The sequence below is a fragment of the Acanthochromis polyacanthus genome, chromosome 22 (assembly GCF_021347895.1).
Source record: "Acanthochromis polyacanthus isolate Apoly-LR-REF ecotype Palm Island chromosome 22, KAUST_Apoly_ChrSc, whole genome shotgun sequence".
Lineage (NCBI taxonomy): Eukaryota > Metazoa > Chordata > Actinopteri > Pomacentridae > Acanthochromis > Acanthochromis polyacanthus.
Window position 1 is genome coordinate 9,524,937 of NC_067134.1, and position 16,982 is coordinate 9,541,918.

Consider the following 16,982-nt stretch of genomic DNA (forward strand, 5'->3'; position numbering starts at 1 on the left):
CTCCACAAGTCATAAGACCCGGTTTGAAAAAGCACCCGACAAGGCCCATTTGTTTGGATAGATTTATTGCAGTACTTCACAGAAACATCAGCTTCCTCACAGAGTAATGCGTTTGATGGATCCCACCCTTGGACTCATGCTCCCCCACTCATTAAACCTCCTGTATTCACCGGGGCGCATCAGGTACTGACGCCCTCTGAAGTGGGGATGCTCGTAGAAGATCCAGTATCCGTCCATCACGTTGCAGGAGTAGATGTCGCTGGAGTGGAAGCGTTCGTACAGGGACGGGCAGTCGTCCGTCAGCTCCATCATCTGGCCTCCGTACTCCGGCCGCTCATAGATCATCATTTTGTGGGAGCTTTGTTGCTGTGGGAGAGATTTTTGAGCTTGTTGGGCAGCGTAAAGTGAAAACCGTGAATTCGGGCCGAGGCTTACCGTGGGGATCATGCGACAGGATCGCACGCAGTCGTTGAATCCCATCCAGCGCTGGTAGTCGGGGTAGTCGCCCTTCCTCAAGAAGTACTGGTAGCCCATGTAGTTGGGCCTCTCGTAGACCATCCAGTCGCCGCTGTCCACCCTGATGGAGTTGCAGCGGTTGAAGTGGGAGTGCAGCTCGGAGCATTCACTGCTGCACTCATAGGAGCGACCCAGGAAGTTCCTGTCCTCGTAGAAAATTATCTGGGAGGAAATCAGCCATTTTTAAAGTCAAATTGAGGGAAAACGGGTTGCCGGTTTTTGGCTGAAGATTCCACTCAGGCAGACAGATGCACAAAAGAGACCCAGCAAAACAAGCAGCCTTACCTTCCCCATTGTGTCGGCTAACTTTTGTCACACTGTAGCAGCAGCCGTGGGGTCCGGGCTGCCTTTATAACCCACCGATGACCTGTGGCATTGTGATCCCCAACAATGACCGGGCTCGTCAGCTTTTTTCTTTTTTAAGGCTTCATGCGATCAACAAAGCCAATCATCTGTGAGCTGCAGTTCCTGATAACCCACTCATAGAATTTAACGAAAAATCCAAATGAAAAGTCTGTACACACTTGAATGAAAAGATGCAAAAGCTCATTTTTGCTGAAAAGTTTATTTATGCGACGCCATTTTTACATTCATCTTCGTTAAACAAAACTTTTAATTCGTGGGACTGTGTGGATAAATCAGCAAAAGATACAACACTTTAAAGGTTGAAACTTCACACACATTTTGAGTTTTATGCTGCACAAGCTGCCATGAATCTTTAACACTTTCCAAAATGCGGTGAGCACAGCCGCTGCCTCGCCTGAGCGCACAGCGGCAGCGGCCCTTTTATAAAGCTGAACAATTCAGACACTGTTTTCTTCATGTCAGCACAACAACTCCAGTTGCTGCCTCTAGTTTGTTCGCTTTTGCTTTTGTGTGCTTTCAATCCCCCATATTGTGATATCCTCTATAGGCTAAGCTCCAGAATGTAATTTCAACATAGTCTGCATGAGCTGCTTGGCTACGAGAGCCGCTAAACACAGTGTGTTGTCAGTGTGATGTCAAAGGTGTGCATATTATACGGTAAATGCTGGTGTCTGTTGTGCAGCACGTGGAAATCTTGTTCACAAGTTTCCAAGCATGCAGACATTTATAAAAAACATAGAGCAAGAAGTATGCAACCTTGAGAAATCCAATGCACAGCTGTGACAAGTCATTTAGTTTATATATTTGAAGGGCTAATAGTTGGAGCATAAAAGTGTTACAATACCACTTTGCAAAACTCCTCTGTTACAAGTGCTATCATGAAAATGTATTCAAAGTATTAATCGTTCTCATAAAATTTTCCCCTGTGGCTGTTATTGTCATATTACATCATCAGATTATTATTTCTACGTAGTGCATTAATGTAAAAGCAGGATTTTAGTGGCTGCAAATATTGTTTATTTTCCTGATTAATTCATCTGCTTAATGTTTTCTCTATTTAATAATTGATTGTTTGGTTGTTTGGTGAGTAGACACTGTTTAATTTCTTGTTTAATTAAAACAAAGTTCATATTTTATAAGATTTATATTTGTTTCTCCGCGGCAGAGTTATGTGATGATCGGCGTACGTTTGTCTGTCTGTTAGCAACATTATTCAAAAACAGATTAACGGATTTCAGTTAAATTTTCAGAGGTCAGAAATGGGACAACCAAGTGATTTGAATATAGCAGTGATGTGGCTTCGAGTCTGGATCCATGGATTTGACTTAAAAGTTCAAAATTACTTAAAATTGGTTTGAAATTGTTTAAAATTTGCCCAAAATGACTCAAATTTGTCCTAAAAGACCAAAAGAAATCTCCAAAATGACTGAAAATGTCAAAGTCCCACAGTTGATCTCTGGTAGATTCAACTTTCAGACAGTCCGAGGACTGATATCTTCTAAGGCCCCATCCACACGAAGACAAAACGCTTAACAGTTTCAAAAACGATCGCCATAAAGACGAAGGCGTCTCAGAAAATGTGTGCGTCTACATGAATGCACTCGATACGCATGGAAACGCTGTAAAACACATGCCAGACCTCTAGGGGCGCTGTAACGATATGATGGAAACACGCGCAAACAGAAGAAAAAACAGTGGGCATGCGCACTTGCGGCAAAAGTTGTAAACAGAAACCAAGCTGGGAAGTAAATAAAGTGCCGTAATGTGTCCTCAATAATTGTTTGTTCAACTCGGTGGTGATTGAGAAGAAGGAGATTTTGCTGCAACAGGGATAGTAGGGTTGCTAGCTTCATTGCCGCTTGTGGCGCATGCATGTCAATGAAGATATGAAATTATGACACAAGCGTATCTGAAAAGTAATGGATAGCCAGTAAACACGGAGCTGCGTATATGGAATTTCAAAATCTTTCCACTCTGGAACCTGGTTTCAAAAATGATCGTTTACAGACCCCCAAAACGCCGTCTTCGTGTGGATGATACGCAGATTCGGCAAGAAACTTATGCATTTAGACCTCGTTTTGTCTTCGTGTGGATGGGGCCCAAGTTCCTGAGTAGTACCCTGTTAGTTTGAACCTTTAGTCTGAGGGCTGAAGTTTTAAAAGTTTCTCAGTACTTCTGTGTTAGTTTGAACCTTCAGACAGTCTGAGGACTGAAATTTAAGACGTTCTTGAGCAGTTCACTGTTAGTTTGAACCTTCAGACAGTCTGAGGACTGAAATTTAAGACGTTCTTGAGTAGTTCTCTGTTAGTTTGAACCTTCAGACAGTCTGAGGACTGAAATTTAAGACGTTCTTGAGTAGTTCACTGTTAGTTTGAACCTTCAGACAGTCTGAGGACTGAAATTTAAGACGTTCTTGAGTAGTTCTCTGTTAGTTTGAACCTTCAGACAGTCTGAGGACTGAAATTTAAGACGTTCTTGAGCAGTTCACTGTTAGTTTGAACCTTTAGACAGTCTGAGGACTGAAGTTTTAAAAGTATCTCTGTACTTCTGTGTTAGTTTGAACTTTGTGGTTAACAGAAGCCTTAAAACTTGTGACCATGAGTCTTGATTTCACATTTAGACCATCCATCTGAGTTCTTCTCAGACCTTCACCTGTGGGTTCTTTAGAAATCCTGAACAAACTTTGATTCTCTTCACTGAACAGTAAAGTTTGTGGAGATCAGAAGGTAACATTAGTTTGATCGATGCCTTCAACTACTAGTAGACTTTATCTGGAAAGCAGTTTTCTGAAATGAGTTCTTAGTAAATCTGTCCACAATCAAACCAAGAACACAGAAAGAGGAAATGTTTGAAGAAACAACTTGGTGTTTTCATTTCAGACTAGAAAATGCTTTAAGACCTATTTCTGTTTTTGCTCTTTTTGATCATTTTATCGTCTCTTCTGTTTAATTTGATCTTCTAAAGTCTAACTGGTGTCTTTTCAAATGTTTTGTCTTTAGTTTGATTCTTCTTAAATGTTTAGTTTTGCCCTTTTCTCACCTTTTATTCTTTTCTAATGTCTGATTTGATTTTGAAATGCTTTGTCTTTTTAATGTTTAATTGTTGTTTTTTCAAATGTTTTATCGGCTTGTTTGAAAAAATTCCTTTTCTTTTCCAATGTTTATTTTTTGATTAAATCTTTAAGGTTTTTATTTTTAAATGTTTTGCCACCTTTTAATGTTTAATTTTCTTTTTAAATGCTTCATTGTCAAAGTTGCTCTAAATGAAGTAAAGTTGCTCCAAATGAATTAAAGTTGCTCTCTATTAGTTAAAGTTGCTCTATATTAGTTGAAGTTGCTCTATATTAGTGAAATTTGCCCTATATTATTTAAATTTATAAGAAAAATGAGTTAAAATTGCTCTATATTAGTTGAAGTTGCTCTATAAGAGTTAAAGTTGCTCCAAATGAATTACAGTTGCTCAAAAATTCGTTAAAATTGGTCTACATTAGTTAAAGTTGCTCAAAAATGATTTAAAGTTGCCCTATATAATTTAAAGTTATTGCAAAAATGAATTGAAATTGCTCTATATTAGTTAAAGTTGCTCTATTAGTTAAAGCTGCTCTATATTAAACCTGTTCTATATTAGTTAAAATTTCTCTATATTACTTTAAGTTGCTCTGTATTAAAGTTTCTCGATATTAAAGTTGCTCTATATTAGTTCAAGCTGCTCTATATTAAAGTTGCTCTAGTTAAAGCTGCTCGATATTAAAGTTGCTCTATATTAGTTCAAACTGCTCTATTTTAAGTTGCTCTATATTCGTTCAAACTGCTCTATATTAAAGTTGCTCTAGTTAAAGCTGCTCGATATTAAAGTTGCTCTATATTAGCTGCTCGATATTAAAGTTGCTCTATATTAGTTCAAACTGCTCTATTTTAAGTTGCTCTATATTCGTTCAAACTGCTCTATTTTAAGCTGCTCTATATTAGTTCAAGCTGCTCTATATTAAAGTTGCTCTATATTAGTTCAAGCTGCTCTATATTAAAGTTGCTCTATATTAGTTAAAGCTGCTCTATATTAAAGTTGCTCTATATTAGTTCAAGCTGCTCTATATTAAAGTTGCTCTATATTAGTTCAAGCTGCTCTATATTAAAGTTGCTCTAGTTAAAGCTGCTCGATATTAAAGTTGCTCTATATTAGCTGCTCGATATTAAAGTTGCTCTATATTAGTTCAAACTGCTCTATTTTAAGTTGCTCTATATTAGTTCAAACTGCTCTATTTTAAGTTGCTCTATATTAGTTCAAGCTGCTCTATATTAAAGTTGCTCTATATTAGTTAAAGCTGCTCGATATTAAAGTTGCTCTATATTAGTTAAAGCTGCTCTATATTAATGTTGCTCTGTATTAATAAAAGCTGCTCTATAGTAGCTATAGTTACTCTATATTATTTAGTATATTTCTGTGCCACTGATTGGCTAAAGCAGTCATTCGTCCAGAGAGAATTCATCCAGATGTGCTCCAGTCAGTTTATTGTGCGCATCACACAGGAAAAGAGGTAAATTCACAGTGAGGTGTACAGTACAGCTGGAACTACACCAAAACAATGCACAAATCACAATTTCAGGATAAAAACAAGGCTCCTCCTTTTTGCACCCTACAACGTGTCAGTTATTATGAAACAAAGCAACCCTATTAGCTAAAACTGAAGTCATTCACGGTTAAGACTGAGTGATGCGTCTAACGGAGTTGAATCTCATGTCGTCGCTGCTGATGTCTCGGAGGTTCCTGTACTCTCCTGGCCTCAGGTAAAACATGCGGCCCTTATAATTGGGCTGCTCGTACATCAGCCAGTAGCCCTCCATCACGTTGCACGACTGCATGTCTGACATGTGGTAGTTGTCCTGGATGGAGTTGCAGTCGTCGGTCAGTTCGTGCATCTGGCCTTCGAAGTTGGGTCTCTCGTAGATCCTCATCTTAAAGGGTCCCTTGTGCTGTGGAAGGGCAAAATGGGAAACATTTTTATCGATGTGAAAATACAACGAGAAAAGGTGTCGACACTTTGGGGTTGATCATCCTGATTCCTGACTCTCCTCAGCTGATAACACGATGCTCATATTTACCATAGGGACCATGCGGCAGGACTGAATGCAGTCATTGAAGCCGATAGTGTTCTGGTACTCGGGGTACTCTCCCCTGGTCAGGAGGAACTGCTGGCCTGTGAAGTTGGGCTGGTCGTACACCATGAAGGTGCCGCTCTCCACCCTGCAGGAGCTGCATCGGCTCAGGTGAGAGGCGATCTCAGAGCAGTCGCTGCTGCACTCATACGAGCGGCCCTGGAAGTTTCTGTCCTCGAAGAAGACGATCTAGAGGCAAAGACAGATTGTGTTTGGCTCCAGCATTTGAAAATCTGCAGAGTTACATGATAAAGAGTTGTGATTTATCAGAGGAGTAGCACAAATGACACTGTGCTGCATGGTAGCTTTTGGTACACAGGCAGTATAAAATCATTTCGGTGTCCTGGCAGCTGCACTGATCTCCACCCTGCATTACCTTTCCGCTCATGGTCACACTATTTGATTTGTGTTGTTCTTCTCACTGGCGCGCTGCCTTTTATGCATCATGTGACATCAAAGGAATCTGCTTCTCAATTGTATGAAATGGCCGAGTCAGCTCATCGGTATGGAAGTCCTTACTGTACTGTACATCAAAGCTGTGCACGCTGCAGCCGCTCGCATTAAAGTGGAGTGGTGCAGATTTCACCGTGACAAAGCAAACCGTTCATTATGGGGCACGTTTTTCTTTGTGGAGCGGTATCTGGCAGATTGATCATTTTAAATAAATGCTTAGATTTTATAGTGAACTCAGAGAGCACAGTACTCCACCAAGTCTGTTCATTCCTCCATATGGCGTTGTCAGAAATGCAGCATTTTTTGTAGAACTGCAGCATTTGCTTATTAGTTATTGATGATTTAATATAGATGTACCCACAAACAAAACGACCTTGCACAGGCGTGTGTTATGCATGTGTACGTGATGTACGGATATCGAATTGCATGACCTAAATATGTAGCGGGCAGCAGGAATTGATGAGACTCAAACACCCCCACAATTTAATTAGTTGTTCCTTGTATCACTTCTGATGGATAAGTCCTGATAAGTCAGTAGCAGTGGATTTGTGATAGGACTGCAATCATGTGATCGTCATAGTGTTCACTTGTTGTCGTAGTTACAGTGATGCCGTGCTGCTATCTCACAATGATACAGAAATCTTTAACAAATCCATGGCTCCAGACTAGAAGCCGCATAACTGCCAAAATCTAATCAGGTGGTCCTTGTGTCATTTTTCCCCTGAAAATTTCATCCAAATCTGTTATTCCGTTTTTGAGTAATACTGCTAACAGACAGACAGACAGACAAACCAACGCCGATTGTCACAAAACTCTGCCACGTTCCTTGGTGGAGTAAAAATGGAAGTTTTGTAAGAACACAGTCCTCTCATTAGTGAGTTTGATTTCCGAGCGACAAAGCACAGCTCATTTTAGTAATCTGTGCTGATAAATGTTAGCATGGCATAGCAAGTCATTTAAACCAAAGGAACTGTTTGCGCATCTAGCCCATGAAGCAGGTGTGTCCATAAGTTTCAATGAAAAGTACAATTATTAGCGGAATGTGTTTTTGTTTGTTTTTTTGACTGATGATGTCTCGCTAATAAATGTATGTTTGCGCTTTAGACAGCTGATTGCACAGCACGTTAAGTGGTAAAGCAAAAAGACGTTAACAGTTAGTAGTATGATTTTTGCTGCATTGTAACACAGCATGTAGTATGAATGAAAGTTGCTCTACATTAGTTAAAATTGATATCAGTTAAAGTTGCTCTACATTTTTTAAAATTGCTCTATATTCGTTGAAGTTGCTCAAAAATAATTAGTTGAAGTCTCTCTAAATGAATTAAAGTTGCTCTGTATTAGTTAAGGTTAATAATATTAATTTAAGTTGCTCTAAATGAGTTAGCAGAATGTGTTTGTGTTTCTTTTTTTGACTGATGACATCCCTCTAATAAATGTGTGTTTGTGCTTTAGACAGCGTGGATTCTGATTGAAACGTTTTGCTAACATTAGCAGACAGCGCGTTAAATGGTATAGCAAAAAGTCGCTAACAGTTAGCAGTGTAATATTTATTGCATTGTAGCACGAACATCAGTACTGTGGGAATCCTATGTTGTGTTCAGAAAAAAACAAGCATTTTTGCTTGTTTTCATTTGTCCCACACTCCTCTGCAACACTGCATGTGATTGGTGCTGAAATCTTGCATAAAAAATCGCTATTTGATATTTTCCAAGCTCATTCATTTCCTGCGTGGATGAGTAATTTATTTGTCTGGAGACTTGACAAGCTTTGGTCTAGATCGCACCTTCCCCTGAGTCCAAAAAACAGAAACTTCATAGCTGCTCATGATACGTGTGAAGACGGAGCTATCCGCTGTCAGTTTCAATGCAGGCGACCGAACAAACATGAACAGAATTCTCAAACAGAATTATAATCTTATTGTTGTTGACTTTTTGTCCTTGACAGGCTTATTATAATTAAATTATGATCCTTATGTTGCATATTACACGTATAAATATATGCTCAACATTACAGTAAGTACAGTGGCCCTCCTGTTAGGAGATTTTAGAATTGTACAGGTTTAAATCAGACAGTCTCGCTAACACCATGTGGTTTTTGCTAGCTAGCTGCCAGTGAGACGCTACAGTCACAGTGCATCAGCATGATGCTACATCACTCTTTTTGAATTTGGATCTCAGAACCAAGGTGTGTGAGTCCCCTTTTTACAAACTTAGTGCATTTTAAAAGGAAGTTAATTCCAAAAAATGTGTACTGTGGAAGAATATAACTACTTTTCTGTGAGACTTTCTTGAAAAAGTGAAATTTATTGTTCATGGAACCCCAATATGTAGCATTTATTGAATGCATTTAATGTTGTTTTATGAGAGAAGAAGCTGTACTCTTTACGGAACATAAAGAAGTCAAAGTAGATACTTCAGAATACGTTTATTTTTGACCCACAGTTTCACATCAGCACATATCCATGATGCGTCTGATGGAGCTGATCCTCATCATGTTGCTCATGCCCATCTCCCGGAGGCTCCTGTACTCTCCCGGCCTCACGTACATCATCCTGCCTCTGAAGTTGGGCTGCTCGAAAATCAGCCAGTGGCCGTCCATCACGCTGCAGGACTGACAGTCAGACATGAAAAGACGCTCCTGGAGGGACTCGCAGTCTTCCATCAGCTCATGCATCTTGCCACTGAAGTTCTCTCTTTCGTAGATCTTCATCCTGAACTGTCCCCTGTGCTGTTGGAGGAAGAGAAGACATGGGAAATGGTCGGGAGTTTAGAGGCTTCCATCTGACCTAACAACGCCTTCAAGAACCCAAGATTGAAGGGAACAAAGGGAAATGTCTTACCATGGGGATCATGCGGCAGGAGCGAATGGATTCCATCATGGACATCCCCATCATGCCCATCATGCTGCCCATGCGCTGCATATCGGGGTACTCCCCTCTCCTCAGAAAGACCTGATTGCCCATGAAGTTGGAGCGGTCGTACACCATGAAGCAGCCGCTGTCCACCCTGCAGGAGTTGCAGCGGTTCAGGTGCATGTGGATGTCGGAGCAGTCGCTGCTGCACTCATAGGTGCGGCCCTGGAAGTTCCTGTCCTCATAGAAAATGATCTGCGGCACAGAACAGGAACAAGAAGTTAGATGACAACCCTCGCATAGGAACAATATCTGTAAACTATTAATCAGTTTTAACTGCTTCTACAGCCCTATAGAAACATGTTCTAAACATTACCCTGCCCATGGTGAAGGTTTGCGTTTCTCTAAGTGACACCAACCCGACACTACTTTTATATAGACTCTCAGCAGCTGAACACCTTGCACACCTTTGTGTGAAACCTCATGACTCATCATGAGGTTCACGTGGCCCTGCATTCATTTTTTTTAAACAGAACACCTGAATAGTTATTGTGTGTTGAATGTAATTTAGGGAGGTCGTGTAAGTTCAGGGGAGAAGCAAAATGTTCCTGAAATGGCTCAGTATTACTGGTTACCTTTCCGATTGTGTTACACTTCAGTGATTCGAGGTGTGAAAGTGATGCTGCTCTGTGGAATCTACAGCGTTTCATGGAGTTTTGTGAACGCTGTTAGTTTTACCACTGATATGCTTAGATGTGATGTTCACAGCGTATAGATTTTCAGAGGCGATATAAAATAAACAGTTGAAGTTGCTGGAAGCCCTCTTAATATTCAATTCACAGTACTCACGGCAGATTGTGATGTACAGTAAAGTATGCCATCCTATAGTGCTGCTCTCTCCCACAATATAGAGTGATGACTCAAAGGTTTCAGCACAAGCCATGTGGAAATGCTATGGCTGTGCAATGTATAAAAAGGCAAAAGGGTCGATGTTGATGCTATACATCTGAGATTAGCTCACAAATATCATGACCACGGGGAGGGTAAGTGAAACTTTAGAAACGTCCAGCAACAGTAATGCTCCAAAGATTCAAAGGGAGAATTTACTTCAGGACACAGTGGACTTTATGTCCAGATTAAGCCCAGCCACTGAATGCAGATTCTATTCTGTGAAGACCAGAACTTCCAGGGTCGCTTCATGAGACCATCAGCAGCCGTCCTGAGGGGCTACCTCCTTCTTCATGGTCGAAGAGGTGCCCAGCTTCATGTCCAGTCAACCAGTACCTGATGGGAAGTAGTATGAGCGACGGCATCACATCCTGTCGTATCCTCCTCGTGGTCGGCAGGCAAGTTTAACACCCTCAGCTGTATTATTTCCCAGTCATGGCCCAGACACATGCTTTTCCCTGCTAGGACATACTAGAGAACTCGGTGAAAGCAACCGAAAAAGCTCCCAGTAAATAACACTTCCATAAGACAGCCAAAAGGTCTAGTGTCCGTCAGTCATGTTGGTTTCCAGAAACTTTTAATGTTAAAAAAAAAGCCATAAACTTAATTTGCTACAAACATTTAAGAAAAAAAATAGAGATTCCGTCCTAACCTGAACTTTAGCTGCAATATTCTAAACGTCAGTCCACTTTCAGTTGCGGTCTGACCTGCTTAGCTGTGATCATTTACCCAAAATTTAACAAAAAAAAAACTCACTAGGGCTTCCTGAGTTGAGAATATTACCTCTCAGATTTTCAGACAACATAGTGTCACTGGTAGTTATTAGGGATCAACTTATAAGGGGGTTGTCAGAGCCAATTCCAATTATTGGTAATCAAGAAATACCAATAATTAATATTTTAACTCTTCATAACTATGCTTCTTAATTGATAAGGATTGCTTTAGCTTAATATGTACAATGGCTATTTGCTAATTTGTGGCAACAGATTGTGTTTCTTGTTCAGTTTTTGCAGACTGTGTCTCTGCTAGATAGCATTACAACAGCTTGATAAATCCTAGTCTTAATTTACTGTTATGTTACAGTGCTCCAGACAGTTAGCTTCCAAGTGATAGCCTTAGCCAAGTGCTAGGTTTCTAGCTGCCATCAACAACTGCATTTTTCAGGCATTTTCAGTGCAATGTGGAAACTGGGCCTGTTGGTGGTAGACTGTTGTGTGTTATGACTCTAACAACATCTCTTAGCTCACCTTTGAAACACAGCTCCCCTCTGCAAATGCCATTCCAGTCTGTAAACAGTAGCTTTGTGCTGTGGTGTGACAATGCTGAGACCACAGAATGACTGTAGAGAGAGAAAGGCAGCTGCAGCAGAGCCAAACTGCATCTAATTTATTGATAATTAGTTAACACAAGTAATAAACATCACTAATTTGGCCTCTCAAAACTCAAATGATTGTCCCGTCAGCACTTGAACTCATTGGTAAATTTTCGTTGTTGTTGCTGACGACAAACCCATGACTTATTCTTATGAAGTTCACGCTGTACCAAGCTGAGCTGTTAAACATGCCGATCCGTTGATGGCAACAGGATCTGATACCCAAATGGAGAAGGGATATAAAATGAAAAGCAGGATGTGGTTCATCGCTCTTAAAGATCAGACAACACTCCGTTTCTTTACTTCATCACCTAGAAGCTTGAGCGTTTGTCAACCAGCTGCAGCTTTTTTTAGCAGATGAAAAGCAGCAAAGATATGAGGCAGTGCTCTAATACGCTGACTATTCTTTAACGTAAAAGACGCTTCTGTGCTACCAGACTTTGTTGGATGCCAATGGAGGGTGTACATCCCAGAGAATCTGAACTCTTTCTTGCGTAAAGTGTTTTATTGTTGTTTTTTACATCTGGAAACGAGTTGCCTCAATTTGCATACGAAGGGAACTGAATTGGAAGTTACAAAAACGGTTGTTATTTAACCAAAAACTCTCCCCTCACCACTTGGTTTGCACCAGCGTATATGTGTATATTAACTAGTTGGCATCTTACCGTGAAGACACCGTCTGCTCAATTGGGATATGTACTTGGTCGGTTACGTGATGACACCATGTCTACATCGCCTCAAGCATCTTTACTGCTTCACTCTATTTAAAACAACATCCGATCTGGTACAGGCTTGCGTGCTCACCAGAGCCTGCCACAACATTCCCTTCCCCTTCTGCTGTCTCCTGGTGTTGTTTTCAGAATTCCCTTTGCCGCGGGAAACGACAACCTCCGAGCATCAACCTGCCGCAGTGAAAATGGCAAGTTCTGTCTACCGGGTCTGCTTTGTTCTGCCGGTGAATTGGCCATTTCGACTAAAGCACTCGCCTCAATCCGACCCTATTTTGCAGGAACACCATTGCTGCATCCTGGGCTGAGCAGGAAGTTTGCGAATAGCTTAAAGGATGGACCTATGCTTTTGGCGCTGTGAAGATACGTCTGGCCATGTATGATGTTGGAATGAGTGTCACCCTGCACGAACAAACATTAACAAAAAACTGGCCAAGAATAAACAAAAATACAGTGCGAAGCCCCTTTATGACCACCAAACGTGGTCCTTTAGGAGTTTGTTCAGTATTCCACTCCTTGAATCAGTCTAAAGACTTTGTACACGTGAACCACAGAACTTCATGATACTTTAAAGAAAAGCTGAAATAAATGCCCTTGCCTCCCTGCAAGGAGTGTTTTCTGTTTCCAAGCAGATCGAAATTTTGGTATTTTTATTTGAAATATTTGCACCAGTTTCAGTCACAGCTAAATCAGAAGTTTTGGTCATCAAGTTACTTAGTTATTTGAGGATCAGAAACAATAAAAACACTGAAATGTTAAAGTTATTTCAGTTGGGATGATTTGCAGCTGTCATGAAAACACAGAGCTCAACCATTTCTTTCCATCGGAGTCCGACGCTGGTCCTCTGCCTTCACTGTTCCAGCATGTGTTTGATACAGAGTCATCATCAGGCTGAGAACAAAGGCAAATCAAACGGCTCCAGGCCATTTTGCTGATATGTAAATCTAGTTCATTTGGGTATCAAAGACCTGCCACACTCTGCACATTTTGTTTATCGATAAATACTTTGATGCCGCAGCAGCAAAGAATGAGGTCTACAGCGCGTCCAAATGGGGAAGGTAAGACATCACAACCGGAGTGCTTTTAAAGACTCTCGCTCCTTTTGAAGATGCCGAGGTTCATCAGACGCTTTCCTTCCACAGATCACGTTCTTTGAAGAGAAGAAGTTCCAGGGGCCCTGCTACAACTGCAGCAGCGACTGTGCCGACCTGCACACGTACTTCAGCCGATGCAGCTCCATCCGAGTGGAGAGCGGTGCCTGGGTGATCTATGAAAAGCCCAACTACAAGGGTTTCCAGTATGTCCTCAGTCCTGGCGAGTATGCCGACAACCAGCAGTGGATGGCGTTCAGCGACAGCGTCAAATCCTGCCGCGCCATAAAGAATGTAAGGCCCGTTCGGATTCCTTCATGTTTCTTTGAGAGGGGGAAATGTTGGGAAATGAGTTTAGGCCGTCACAGCAGCGCAGCAAAGGCACCAGACCAGGCTGAGTGTTCAACAGTGTTCAGCCGGCAGACTGAACAATAGGAAGCACATTTGGCAGCAACTTGCAGCTTTTTCTGTCAAGGTAGCCAAGAAATGTGAAAGAGGGATGTCATGGGGGAAAACATCATGCACAGATTGTCAGCCGGCACTTTCTTCTCAGTTCTGCAGAGGAATTTAGGGTCTTTCACCTCAATGTTTCGATTTCAGAGTCTTTTTCACAATGTATGGATTAACCGATTCTAAAACATGATTCAGAACTAACTTGGCTGTTTGCTAGTGAAAGTTTTATGCTATACGCAGAGCTGACTTTACATCTTACTGGGACATCTTATGGCTCCAGCAAGATTCTCCATTGCTTACTGTTTGATCAGATAGAACCCAGCACTAGCAGCTTTCTTGAGCCTTTCCTTGTTTGTTTGCAGGCCTACGGTAACGCTTGGAAGCTGAGGCTGTACGAGAGGCCAGACTTTGGAGGGCAGATGGTGGAGTGCTGTGATGACTGTCCATCTGCCTACGATACCTACAAGGTTCGTGAGGCGTACTCCTGCGTGGTGACCGACGGTGCCTGGGTCTTCTACGACCTCCCCAACTACAGGGGGCACCAGTACTGCGTTGAGCGAGGCGAGTACCGGCAGCACAGCGACTGGGGGGCGGCCTCACCTGGGGTCGCTTCATTCCGCAGGATCACAGAGTTTTAGTTCTGGGTCTAAATCTGGAAGTGTAGCAAGATGTCTGGACTTCACCATCAATAAATGAAAAGCAAACTGTGCCTTGTGTCTTTGTGGGTTTTCTGAAACGCGTTCATTTGTATGGAAGACTGTGGCAGCTGCTTAACAACAACATCTGTAGATATGAAACAATACAAAGTTGTTTTCCCAACATTACAGTAGAGCGGGTCTCAACTTAGGCTGAAATTCTGTTCCTATGGTGCAACATAACGCGATTTTCGCCATAAGTCAGAACTCACATGTGTACATAAGTACCTATGTCACTCACCTACACTACCACAGTGGTAACTTCCATGGTACTGCCATCAGAAGAGTCTGACTTACACTTGGAAGCCATAATGAAGGGCAAAAAGTTTCCAAAAAACAACACAAAAGAAAGCGAATGCAGCACAACCCAGTGCGGTGTACAACCAACGAATGTAAACAAGGTTGTCTTCCTTGCATTAGCATAGTATTCGTCTGCTCTGCTCGGCAATTAGTTAATGCTCGAAATTTGTTTTAACGTTACAAACGCCATTTGTCAGAATGATGGAACAAGACTTTCTTAATAAATTCATGGTGGACGGCAACGTAACCATGAAACGCTGTAGGTCAACAACATCGTAAAGCAAAGACCGACTGTTGTAGTATTGCAGTGGGACAAAGTTTTGGATTTTGAATAAGTTGCTTATTTGCCTCTGTCATTAGGCCTTGACTGCATTTCGACACTACAGGTCGTAGTTGTTGTTAAATAACTGTTTTAGTCCATCCGAGGTCTTTATCTATACATTCATATACATGAATGTTTTGAGAGTTCAGACCAAAGTCCGAATGCAACTCCGCCTCCAAAATGGGTAAACTCTCCAAAAATTTTGTCAAAAGTCATTTCTCTGAGAACCAAGCAATGACAAACAGAAAGAAGAAACTCAGACGTGTAAAAGATAATTCAGTCTTGCTGATGAAATGTTTGATAACTTGAAATATTGCAATAAGCTTTTTTTTTTTTTAAGTCTTTCAATGTGCACATTTAGGAGTACACAAAGCCTCCTGCTGCCATCACAAACACTTTTTGTCTCAGAATGTAGGACCTGAGGATAATTACTCGATTTTTGTAAAACATAATCAGCTTTGTGTTTCTTGCAGTGTCGTCTTCCCCACCAGCGAGCTAAAATGCTAAGTTTGATCTACCAATGCAAGTAGAAGTAAATGCAAGAACTCAAAGATGACTTTTGTGCAGCAACAACCATGATAAAAATAACAAAACAGGAGCCAAACTGCTTTGATTAATCTGAATTTTCGCAACCAAAGAGATGAGTCGCTGCTGACTTCTCAGTCGCACGGAGTGCAGAATTTTGCATTTTTTACTGAATCTGATTTGCACAAATATTGTTTTTATGTTGTTTTTTTAATGAGGCATTTGGAATAAAATAATTTTAACACAGCAGTTTTTCGAGGGGAACAGAAACATCACCGGTGACTAGTTCAAGGGCGGTCAGTTTTCACAGTTTATGGTATCATTATGATGATTTAAAAAGAAGATATGAAGATGAAATAAAGGGTTGGAGGGTTTAAACTTTCCTGACAGTGTTTTTACCAACATATTTACACTTTTGATGAGACTTTTCCATCACGTGTTTTTAAATCTCTAACTGAATATTGAATTGGAGATGGATTTCAATGGATGATGTCGGGAATCCATTGGAACAGGAGCTCACTGTTCACATTCTGCAACTTCCAACACTTGTTTCTTTCACTTCTTACTTGTTTCCTTCTGGGCCTCAAGCAGCACTTTTCTTAGAACTTATTTTTAAATATAAAGTCCTGCGCCTCTTTGGAAGCAGCACAACCATGACTGGAAGGAGCTCAGAACTATTTTCTGTGCCATGTAGCAAAGTCAGAATCCCACAAATCATAAAAATCGAGGTTGTTTATTTTACACATGCAGAGAAAAACCTGAAATCAACACGTACCAGTAGTGGAGAAAGTGAGAAGTGTAGATATAATACTACACAGCCTGCAGTTCAACCCAGTATCACTTACGTTGTGCTGAGGATTTGAGAATTTTGTATTTTTTGAAGACTCAGATTACTTCAGGTGACAAATTTTTAGCACGAGGCACGTGGAATGAAGTGAGGATTTTAATCTTTTTACAGACAGAACTGCATGTCACACGTAGTTTGATCTACTGTCGGAAAGTAAATTTAAAAAACAGGTTTTACAGTTTGTAGCTCTGATAAATAGTGTTATTTTTGTGATTTTCTTAAATTAGAATGCGTCTTTTAAACACTTTTTTTTTAGTCTGCCAAGGAATGGTGTAGTTATGCGACTATCGATGTCTGTCTGTCCGTCTGTCTGTGAGCAACATTACTCAAAAACAGACTAACAGATTTGGATGAAATTTTCA

The 16,982-nt window shown here is 40.9% G+C and overlaps 4 protein-coding genes across 4 annotated transcripts; 1 reads left to right on the plus strand and 3 right to left on the minus strand.

Moving 5' to 3' along the window:
• Positions 1-48: 48 nt before the first annotated feature.
• LOC110968777 (gamma-crystallin M2-like) lies at positions 49-850 on the minus strand. Its single transcript, XM_022218745.2, has 3 exons — positions 802-850; positions 436-678; positions 49-366 (listed from the first exon to the last, which is right to left on the minus strand). Exons 1-3 carry the CDS (start codon positions 808-810, stop codon positions 97-99), a joined length of 522 nt encoding a protein of 173 aa, XP_022074437.1. The 5' UTR covers positions 811-850; the 3' UTR covers positions 49-96.
• A 4,517-nt stretch (positions 851-5,367) lies between these two features.
• Positions 5,368-6,429, minus strand: LOC110968778 (gamma-crystallin M3-like). Its single transcript, XM_022218746.2, has 3 exons — positions 6,412-6,429; positions 5,982-6,224; positions 5,368-5,852 (listed from the first exon to the last, which is right to left on the minus strand). Exons 1-3 carry the CDS (start codon positions 6,421-6,423, stop codon positions 5,580-5,582), a joined length of 528 nt encoding a protein of 175 aa, XP_022074438.1. The 5' UTR covers positions 6,424-6,429; the 3' UTR covers positions 5,368-5,579.
• A 2,468-nt stretch (positions 6,430-8,897) lies between these two features.
• Positions 8,898-9,752, minus strand: LOC110968774 (gamma-crystallin M3-like). Its single transcript, XM_022218741.2, has 3 exons — positions 9,716-9,752; positions 9,328-9,594; positions 8,898-9,215 (listed from the first exon to the last, which is right to left on the minus strand). The coding sequence occupies exons 1-3, from the start codon at positions 9,722-9,724 to the stop codon at positions 8,937-8,939; spliced, it is 555 nt and encodes a 184-aa protein (XP_022074433.1). The 5' UTR covers positions 9,725-9,752; the 3' UTR covers positions 8,898-8,936.
• Positions 9,753-13,436: 3,684 nt separating this feature from the next.
• Positions 13,437-14,638, plus strand: LOC110968775 (gamma-crystallin M2-like). The gene is made up of 3 exons (XM_051942337.1): positions 13,437-13,445; positions 13,494-13,772; positions 14,294-14,638. Exons 1-3 carry the CDS (start codon positions 13,437-13,439, stop codon positions 14,567-14,569), a joined length of 564 nt encoding a protein of 187 aa, XP_051798297.1. The 3' UTR covers positions 14,570-14,638.
• The last annotated feature ends 2,344 nt before the right edge of the window (positions 14,639-16,982 follow it).